Consider the following 11,205-nt stretch of genomic DNA (forward strand, 5'->3'; position numbering starts at 1 on the left):
TAAAATTATAAAAAAAAGGAACAGTGGAAATTTTAAAATAAATATGTCGCAGTAAAACATAAAACAAATGTATATTTTCTCTCGCGAATCAATGTCCATGCTAGGTTTCTTTGGTCTCACACTGACCAATATACTTTCAGAGCACATTGATTCTATCTGTACCTTGAAAAACTTCACCTGCCCTTTTGGAAATCACGGTCAGTCAGCCTAAAGAACTCTGGAAGGACCAAGGAAATACTTTCCTTGTCTTTCTTCTGTCTCTGTCCATTGAACACTCCTTGACGATCTTCACTGAAAATAACTGCTGACCGATCTTCGACAGTCCAAAACACTTTCAACTTTGCATTGTTTTCACTCACTGTCAAACTCTCTGCCACCGAAATAAACCATTTCGTTGCTGCCTTAAAAAGAGGTTTTATTTTTCCTTCCGTGCGGCGATTTTCGTTTAATACTAATATAAAGAAGTGTATCTCATATTTTTCAGTGCGTCTCCATCGCTACTATTCAGGGAAACACATCGAAACTGCTATCAACCTACCAAACAAGCAGGACCTCCAACGAAACTTGGAAATTGGTTTTGAAAAAGGAGCCAGCTGTGTCTGGTGCCGTGTATTGAGAGCCAGCTGTATCTGGTACTGTGTATGTAGAGCCAGCTGTATCTGGTGCCATGTATTGAGAGCCAGTTGTATCTGGTGCCGTGTATCGAAAGCCAGCTGTGTCTGGTGCCGTGTATCGAGAGCCAGCTGTGTCTAGTACCGTGTATTGAGAGCCGGCCGGCCGTCGTGGCGGTCAGTTAGAGAGATCTACAGCTTGACAGTTGTACCTTAATTTTTAAAGTTTATAAAAACATTTTGTTTATCCATTTTCATGTCTTGCAAGAAATATTTTTCTAACTTGTTAACTATTGTTAGTTGCTATTGAATACACGTTTTTTCTTTTTGCTTTTCTTGCGCTAAGATGCAAATAATGGGTCAGCTTATCTCAATATAACATAAGAATCTTTCACTTAGTGATACAAGCACCAAGTGAAAAATTGTTTCAGCAATCTGCTCCACTACAATGCGTCAAATATAATATAATACGTAATACATAATTATCCAAAAATAAAATTTCTTCTCACCAAAAAGTCAAATAATGACTAGACTTTATTAATTAATACTTTCATATATCCTGCGTTACCATCTATCGCAAAATAAGTGTTAAAACCATATAATTTTACGAGCAGGATTCGTAGAAAATTCTACGAAACGGGAAATATATTTATTCAATGAATATTTTAAATATAAAGCTGACCAAAATGAGATAAAATTAATAAGTTAATGTCGTGAGAAAGGAACTGGTAGTAATTACAATTTGCGGCGGTTCTTCGCCAAAGAAAGAAGCCAGCGAAACGTTACGTAAAAAAGGGAATTTTCGAAAGAAACAACAACAACAACAACAACAACAACAAATTATCTGTTAGATTGGCCCATTTTAAGCCAAATTTCGCGAATCTAGCCCTTTTTAAAGCTGTTCGGCCTTCAAACATTGTATTTGAACTTTTTTTCAAGTGGTGATCACTGTGTAAAAAAAAAACAAAAAAAAAAACTTTGATCCTGAAGATCTGAGGCAGCTGATGGAAGACAGGGAAGTCTGGAGAAAGAGAGAGAGAGAGAGAGAGAGAGAGAGAGAGAGAGAGAGAGAGAGAGAGAGAGAGAGAGAGAGAGAGACATTGGTTCGGGCAAAGAGCCTGAGTAGATCGATAGATGGATAGATATATAGATAGATTGTAATTTCTGTTGTAAATTAAAAATTCGTATTATAAAGTGGAAAGGTTTTAATTTCATAGTTAAAGCACAAATATGATGTGATCGTATAGTTAAGTGAGAACGTAAATATAATCTGTTATTTTCTTGGGCAGGGGAGCTCTGCTAAATATATTACGTCCGTTCCAGTAATCGATCATTCCGATATTCAATAATTTCGCGCTGAGATATAAATTTTACCGTCGTAGTGAGATGTCCCTGATTGGCTTGTGAAGGGAAGAACAACACTGATTAGGAAAGATTCTGCAAAAGGAACAGATGCTAATAATTATAGACCAATTATATGTCTGCCATTGATGTGGAAACTGTTGACTGGAATATTTGCGGAGAAAATTTATGAACATCTAGAGAGTAATGGTGTTTTTCCTGACGAACAAAAGGGGTGCCGGAAAGGCTCGAGAGGTACTAAAGAGCAACTACTAATTGATAAAGCAATAATGCAGGATGCGAAGAAAAAGAAGAGGAATCTGAGCATAGCATGGATCGATTACAGAAAGGCTTATGGCATGGTTCCTCGTTCATGAATATGTGAAACACTATTGATGATGAAGGTTGCTGAGAATGAGGTAGGGCTTTTGGAGACAAGTATGGCTCAATACAGCAAACAGAGAGGAGATGGGGCAGGTTGGCATTAAACGTGGGATATTTCAAGGAGATTCGTTATCGCCACTTCTTTTTGTAATGATAATTATGCCACTGAGCATCCTCTTGAAGAGAGAAAAACTGAGGTATAACTGGATCTGGACACCTCAACCATCTACTGTTTATGGATGATTTGAAAATATTCGGTAGAAATGAAAAAGAAATGGAGAGACTGGTAGAACTTGTGGGGACATATTCAGAAGACATTGGGATGGAGTTTGGGATTAATAAATGTGCAGTGCTGGTGATGAAAAGAGGAGTAAAGGTTCATTCGAATGGAATAGTGCTACCAAATGGAGAAATCATGAAAGAAATAGAAGATACAGGATATAAGTATTTGGAAGTGCTGGAGGGTGTAGGCATCATGAACAGAGAAATGAAGGAAAAAGTCAGGAAGGAGTATCTTAGAAGAGTGAAACTAATTGCAAAGTCGAAACTGTATGGAGGAAACCTAATGAAAACAGTAAATGCATGGGCAGTCAGTGTTTTAAGATACAGTGCGGGAATTTTAGAATGGTCTGACAAGGATTTGCATGCCATGGATATCAAAACAAGAAAAATTTTAGCAATGTTTGGTATATTTCACATTCGAAGTAGCGTAGCAAGGCTGTATCAAAAAAGGAAAGATGGTGGGAAAGGATTGAAAAGTGTAAAAGATTGTGTTAGAACCGAGGAGATGTCGTTGAAGGAGCATGTGGTTAGAAGTGAGGAGTGGATGCTTAAGGTTGTGGCCAATGAATTGGAGGTATGTGAGATCAAGTTTGATTATGTGAAACATATGGATAGAGAAAGGGCAGAGGAACTGGCTAGGAAGAAAATGCATGGAAGGTTCTTCCAGGATATAGTAGAAGTCGCTGATGAAAGATCATGACAATGGCTTAGAAGTGGGTATCTGGCTAAGAGTACTGAAGCTTTTGTTTGTTCAGCACAAGAGCAGGCATTAGGAACACGATTGTTCAAAAAAGTAGTTCTAGGAGAGGAAGTTGCTGCAGAATGCCGGATTTGTGGTAAGACCTCAGAGTCAATATTTATTTTTCTTCTAATTCGAGTTCACGCTTTTTCTAAAATTTTACCTATTTTCGAGCTAGCGTTGATAAATGTATACCTTTACAGATCTTTAGAAGAGAGACTGCAGTTACCTCCCTTTTTCATTTTGTGTATAAGTATAACTTTCAACATTTCCCCGAAAACTATTTTCATTAATAATTAATTTTCTACTTCATCATTTTTCTGATACTTATTTTTTTGATACTTCGTTAAATTCGAGACATGACAAACACACAGATACCATTAATTTAAATTGGAATTTAATATATCGACTTTCGTTTGTATTCCGAATAAGCACTTAGATCTTGTTTAGTGAAAAATATAAAAACAGATTTTACATTTTTTTTCTAACGGTTTAAACTTATGGTTAATTTTCACTTAGTTTCCTCTTTAAGAATCACTTTCAAAACGACGATATTTATAGGTCTTCGGGTATGCGGAAATGAATAACGCATTTAAATTTTCCGGAAACAAACAGTTTTCTGGGTGTTAAGCAATCTGGAAAACTATTTGTTGCGGACTCTCTCTCACTCACTCTCTCTCTCTCTCTAACACACACACACACACACACACACACACACACACACACACACACACTTTTATAGATATATAGATGTGATTTCCCCCCTTAAATCGTTTGTAGGATTAACTGTAAATTCCCGAGAGATTTCAGTTACACTGGCTATAAACTAAGTAGCCAATACTGTTATAACTGTTATAAACCACACTTACCCCCCCCCACTTTAACAAAGTTAAATATTACTTTAATTTATCATAATGAATCCAGTCTCCCTCTCCTTCCACGGGAGAACTCTCTGGATGAGTGTAAAATTTGCTCTGATTGTGATTGTTGGCATTACTCGGTAGGACTAACAGGCGACCAGCAATAAATCAATTTCAAAGGAAAAGATATTTTTGTGGAGAGGGGGAGGCTCATACGAACGAACAGAACAATACTCGGTGCTTATTCAGAATTGCACTTATGACGTAAATTAAAAGTAAAAAAAAAAAAAAAAATACAGAAAAATCTGTATAATTTACGTATCAGTCACCGAATGAAAATGACATATTCCAAAAATTACACAATTTGATCAAGTAATTTTTTTTATTCCAGAAAATCAAATTTTACGACTAAGCTAGTCGTAGTGTTTTCGTCAGCTATGATGAAATAAATAAGGGACAGACAACGCAATTCAAAGTGTCGAGGTCAAAATCAGCCTAATGTTTGATACAGTTTAGTAGTAAAATCATTAAAAATCGTAAAGTTTTATTTTTTGTTACCCCCCTCCCCCCCAAAAAAAACTACTTGATCGAATTACGTGATTTTCCGAATATGACATCTTCGTTCAAGATTTTTTCGTAATTAAAAAAAAAATGTAATTCTAAATAAGCACCCCATACTTCACTCTGATATAAGTCCAAGGTGTATTAAAATAATTTTTCTATTTTGATTATTGCATTATTTTAAAAATATAAATAAATAAATAAATAAATAAAAAAGAAATGCTATTTAAAAATGTTGCGTTGCTCTAAAATTTAACCTATATAAAAAAATATCTCGAAATATTTTTATGAACAGAACAAAATATTATATTCCAAATATTTTTTTTTTTATGGTTGAATCCTGGATACGAAAATCTTCCTTCGAACGATGCAATCGCGATTCCAATGCGCCGCTAGAAAAAAAAAAAAAAAAAAAAAAAAAAAAAAAAAAAAGGGAAAAAAAATTGCAGATCAAATTGCCAATGTGTACCAACATAGCACACGCCTTTAAACACTTAATTTACAAAGATATTTGGGTCTGTTTCGAACGAATATCATATTTAAAATTGTCGCCGACAAGTGGTTTTTATTATATTACTAGCGAGGGTACCCGGCGTTGCCCGGGTGTTTGTAGGTGTGTGTGAAAAAAAAAACAAAAAAAAAAAAAAAAACCGAAGCCTTGACGCGCAGTTAAAAAAGCAGGTGCCCATTTTGGACGTGCCAGCTATTCAGCAGTTAAGATTTTCTGCTGGACAGTTTTTAAATAAATAAATAAATCGGTTTGTTTGGGGAAAACCAGTTCCCTGTTTATCAGGGGGACTGTCTCGTGACCTCGTCTTCTCGAAATGAAAGCTACCGTCTGATATGACGAAGTCGACATTGACCAAACGTTACTTAGCTCTCGAGAGACCACTGGCTTAGGGCATGTGTTGGTTTATTTGCTTCCCCACTGAGCAAATTAGGCACAAGGCCGTTTTTTTAATGTGGAGAGAGAGGGAGGGGGGAGGGAAAAGGGGATCCAGCTCCCGAGAGGTGGGAAATGGGAGCTGGATAGTAACTGTGGTCTGTAGGGTGATCCCTACATTGACCAAGTTCAGATATGTAGGGTTACCCCCACATATGGTCTTTGCTAGTCATAGCTAGTCTTTGCTTGCAGCATCTGCCGGAACAGATACTACACTTTGAGATATTAAATCTTTTATTCATGTTAAAAATACAGTCAAAATCAACGATGAACAAAAAACTTCGCCCGGACCTCCGAGTGAGTTTCGCTGTTTTTATATACCGAAAACCGAATGTAACGCGTGCCGAATAATTAACGTTTGAAAGTGGAAAAAATTAAATAGACAGGCGAGCTCCGTAGTTAACTGTGAGATATTACACTTTATAGATGGTATAAAAAGTTTTAAGAAGTTGTGAACCGAGCGACCGCTTCTCTGAAAGAAGCCTTTTGTAGACATACAGAAAAAGCGAACATACATACACACATTTTCGCTTTCATATATATAGAAGACTTTTATTATCCAATGTATTTCTGAATGGTTTTCAGTGGTCGCCATTTTTTTCACTGGTCACGATACAAACCGAACTGAACATGCGCATTTAAGCGAAAAAAAATGGCGACCACTGAAAACCACTAGGGAATACATTGGATAATAAAGGTCTTAATATAATAATAATAATAATAATAATAATAATAATAATAATAATAATAAACTTATCGGCGACAATTTTAAATGTGATATTCGTTCAAAACAGACCTAAATAATCCTAAAAACTAGCTCTTGAAAGGTGGGTGTTTAATTGGTACAGTACACATTAACATTTTGACCAAAATGTAAAAAAAACAAAAAACAAAACAAAAAAAAAACAGACTTGACAAATTGTAAAACTGTACTCACATGACAAGCCATGTCGCTCACGCTAACTTTCAAAATTTCTTCGAGGTGTGACTTGAACTCGTCGTACGTTAATTTACCATCGCCGCTAGAATCGAACTGCTTGAATTTCTGTACGATACGCTCCCGTGTAAGAGACATCTTTGCAAGTTAATGAGTGTTCAAAGAAACACGCAGTGAAAACTCGGCTCTGTTTTGTTTTCGTGAGGAAAAGAACTGATTGCGCCTTTTAGGCTGTCTACGTAGCTACGTTACAAGAACGAATAACTAACGCGCTCCGACGTGACAAGTTTGTCTTTTTATACGGATCTAAGTTGGGTGGAGTAGTAGCTGAAGTTATAAGACGAGCACAATGTCGGAGGCGAGTAAGACAGAGAGAGAGAGAGAGAGAGAGAGAGAGAGAAACGGCGAAAGGAAAATGAAATGAGCTACAAATAAAATTGATGAATACGACGCGGGGGGGGGGGGATGAGATTCAAAGTTTTCGTGAACCGTATCCTCATTTTTCGTAGTAAATGATGACTTAGCTTTAAAACTTTGGTTAAAATAAATAAATAAATAAATAAATAAATAATAGCCAACAAAGCAAACAAAGTTGCGAAAAAAAAAAAAAAAATTCAATAAATAAAAGTCACAAAAGGCAAGCTAACTTATTCTCCTACCTACCATTTTTAGTTTTAACTTATTTAAAAATTTTTTTATTTATTTACAAAATGAAGATACTGTAAAGGCTATCAAGTTCCTATTTACAATGCCTCCCCCTGGAACAGAGTTAGACACCAGGGTCGTTTTTTAATGTGGAGAAAAGGAACAAAAATAAAAATTGTCTCGGTCGTGAAGAATTTCTCCTCCACTGACAGAGAACAAGAAATTGAAGTGTAGATCTGAAGAACAGGAACTACACTTTGATCTTGACCCGAAGGCCAAGAAAGGCTATCAAGTTAGAATGAAAAACAAAATTATGGTTTTAGTCGAGCCCCAATAATGGCTCAAAAATCGAAAATTAAACAAATTACTGATAGAAGCACATCCAACAAATGTCACTAATCATGTGAAAAATATGATGCTCTATTTTTGTTTGATTTTCACATTTTATAGCGATTATCAAGGCTCGACTATGGCTCGACCGTAGGGTTAGGGTTAGGGTTAGGCTCGACCGCGACCATCATTTTGTTTTTCATTGTACTTTTTAGGGGGCAATGTCACTAAATTACCTCGTAAGTAGATGGTGAGAAAAATAATTCTGTGTAGGCATTAAACATGTTGTTTGGTAACTATTATTGCATGAGCAATCATTTCCAGTTAAAATCTAGTTACTATTATGCATATAAACTTGAGAAATACACACTTTACATATGTAAACATTAGGTAAAGAATAACAAATTATTGAATATGATCGTTCATGGACGTGCAGAAGGAGTTGTCTTAGGGGCGCCCAAGCACCTGCCTCTTCTACTCCTGTTTTAAAAGTGCCCTTTTCAGAGAAATCTATTATAGGTGCGCGAGCCTTTTCTAGTCTCACACAAAAACACGTGTTCACATCTCAAGCCATATTACTTGTCATATACATACGCGCACACAAACATACGCGCGCACGTCCACACACGCACATATATTCACGTTCGCGTACATACACTCACATTCACGTGTATACACACACACGCTAACGCACGCACAGATGGACGACGTCACTTCCCTTTCAACACATGCGCAAAAGACCACCGGAAACAATTATAAAAGCAAGAGACAAGCTGTCTCCAGCCCTTTTCGACTTAGCTCTCGAGCTGAGCGGTCGTTGGACCATTCGCCCCCTTTCGGGGCGCCCACGCGCGTCACGTCCCCTGCGACTATGTATGGGACACGAGCTAACAGACAGTATGTACACCTTATATGCTTTCTCTCTCCATGGCCTGGATTAACTTTTTCTCATTCTCTCTCTATATATATATACTACAATACACTTTCCTCCTCACCAGTTAACAGCGAGAGACGCACACCAAACTGGATTGACTTACTTTCTTTCTCTCTCTACAACAACAGACTTTCTCCTCCTCACCAGTAAACAGCGAGAGACGAACGCGGACATGAACACGTGTTGTACCCTTTTCTTTCACTTGTTTCTTTACGAAATAAATCCTAGTTCGTTTAATTCAAGTAAACGCGTTGTTCGTTCCTTCCTCAAAGCAATTCATTTTTCCTTTCCCAATTCAAATCATTTCTCCTATTTTGTACGACTGGGGGATATAATATATCCACTAGTCCACTAAATGGGCTAAGACGGTGTTCATTACTATATTTTTGATGTTTTTTTTTTTCACTTGAGCACCTGCCCAGTAAAAGTTCTCAGCACGTTTCTGTGATCATCTCATTTGAGTTTATCAGACGATCATTTTCGCCATTTTGTGAAGACGCGCTTATTCGCGACCTACGTAAATATAGATTCAGACCTTTGCACTGAAAAATAATGTCATGGTCTGAAGTCCTAGCAAGCAACATTTGTCGAACAGTTAGATAATAAAAGATTTTTACATAATTTTTACAGATTTTTAGCTACTACTAATGTGATTACGTTTATGGCCGTCTTTCGAATTTTGTCTTTTTATAAAAGTCGTTCTTTCTTCGAATTTAATAAATTATTTTTATAAATATATTAAAAAAAGATAATTTCATTTTTTTAAAAAATTATTTTCCTTAATCTTAAAACCACGACTTTTGTGCTAAAAGAAACTAATAAAGCATGTTTACTAATTTCCGCTTTTTACTAATTAAATAGACGTTATATATATATATATATATATATATATATATATATATATATATATATATATATATATATATATATATTCATATAACATACCGTTTTCATATTAAGAACAAATTATAATATTCTGCAAATGTATAAGCATTTGCGTGTATATATGTAATAGCGTCAAATACACACTTATAGCAAGTGAGCTACACTAGGTGTGTCAGAAACTGATCTTACGAATGCATGAAAAAATATTGAATAATTCGACACCCTGTCTTTCCATGCTTATAACTACTCGAAAAATGTAATTCAAGCTTTAATTTTTTTTAATTAAAGGAACAAAGACCAAAATTTAAAAAAAGTAATAGGTTTAATAGCAAATTATGCAATATTTGTTTGCTTTTTTTAAAAATCGGTTTACTTTAAAAGATTTGAAGAAAATAAACGAAATTTAACTTAGGTCGATTATAAAAAATCGATATAAATTCTAAAAAAAATTGCTTATCAATGTGTAGTTGCATTCCTCATTGTTAAGAATTTATCCATATTTATATTTTAAAATCCATTTATTTTTTAAATAAAAGAATTTTTTAAACGCCTGTTTGAAAAACCCGCCATGATGCAAACATTTTACGTTTTTATTTAAAACCGGAAGTAGTTTTTTTACTGCTTTGAATTACGGATGGACAGAAGGAAGTAAAAACCACACGTTCGCGTTAGCCGTCTACCTTTGCGCGTAAAGAAATTTGTGCCTCCATACCTGAAAACTAGTCAAATTTTATTTATAATTTTTTGCCCTAAAAAAAAAAACAGTTCCAGAAATATTTTTTTTCTTTTCTCAAAAAATACACGAGTTTTTGATTTAATATATTTAATTTCCACTTTATGGAGTAATTTTTTTTAATATCTAAAAAATCATTGAATGAAATAGAAATAATTTTCGTAATAAAATGAAACTTTCTGTACAATATAAGAAGATTATAAGGTTTCATTTAAAAAAAAAAGTTTTTTAAGCTTTGGACTTTATAAGTAAATTTCTAAAAACACTTCTTTTTTTGTTTTAAATTTGAATATATTATTTATTGATCTTGTATCTTCGATTTGTGATTTATAAAACTTTGGTACATAAATTAATTATTAAAGTTTTTATAGACATTTCAAAATGTGGGGGAGGGTTGAATTAATAAAAATGTTTGTCTAAAATATAATATTCAGTTTATTGCAAAAAGCATAAAATTTCACATTAACCCTGAAAATATGGTAAAAATTTAACCAATAGAAAAATTTTGATAGATTTTTAAAGTTTAAAAATTAAAAAAAAAAATGACTCGTAAAATTCAATTGATTTCATTATGTAAAAAACATGGCTACATGTAGGCGCGCCAGCACTCTGTTTTTTTTTTAATAAAAAATAATATTTCTATTATTTTTTTAAACAAATTTAATAGTTTATTTTGGAAGTATATTCCATAAAGAAAACAATGAAACCACTTTTAAAAGAGAAATTACGAGTTTTTATATTTTATTCGCAGTTTCGTGTTAGGGGTGTCAAAAATTCCTCCAAAATTCTGATACACCTAGAGCTACACAAACGTGTGTTTCTTTCTACCAAAGAATTCACCGGGCTAACTGTTGGTCTGACGAATTCTTTCGATGGAATGAAACACGACGTGTATATTTTATACTACTGAAAAGCTCTAGAGTATTGAGCAGTTTATATGTAGATAAATATTTATTTATTTATTTATTTATTTTATTTATTTATTTATTTTTTATTACGTTTTCACCCCAAACAAGGCAC

At 34.4% G+C, this 11,205-nt stretch overlaps 1 protein-coding gene across 1 annotated transcript in view; it reads right to left on the bottom strand.

Moving 5' to 3' along the window:
• The window catches only part of LOC145291213 (uncharacterized), a 30,084-nt gene extending 22,916 nt beyond the window's left edge, over nucleotides 1-7,168 (bottom strand). Inside the window, exon 1 of the mRNA XM_080136798.1 lies at nucleotides 6,659-7,168. Coding sequence (XP_079992924.1) covers nucleotides 6,659-6,796 — 138 coding nt within the window. The 5' untranslated portion in view covers nucleotides 6,797-7,168. The remainder of the gene's footprint in view (nucleotides 1-6,658) is intronic.
• Nucleotides 7,169-11,205: the final 4,037 nt, after the last annotated feature.

Source organism: Euprymna scolopes, chromosome 12 (genome assembly GCF_053919585.1).
Source record: "Euprymna scolopes isolate OS-2025 chromosome 12, ASM5391958v1, whole genome shotgun sequence".
Classification (NCBI taxonomy): Eukaryota; Metazoa; Mollusca; class Cephalopoda; order Sepiida; family Sepiolidae; genus Euprymna; species Euprymna scolopes.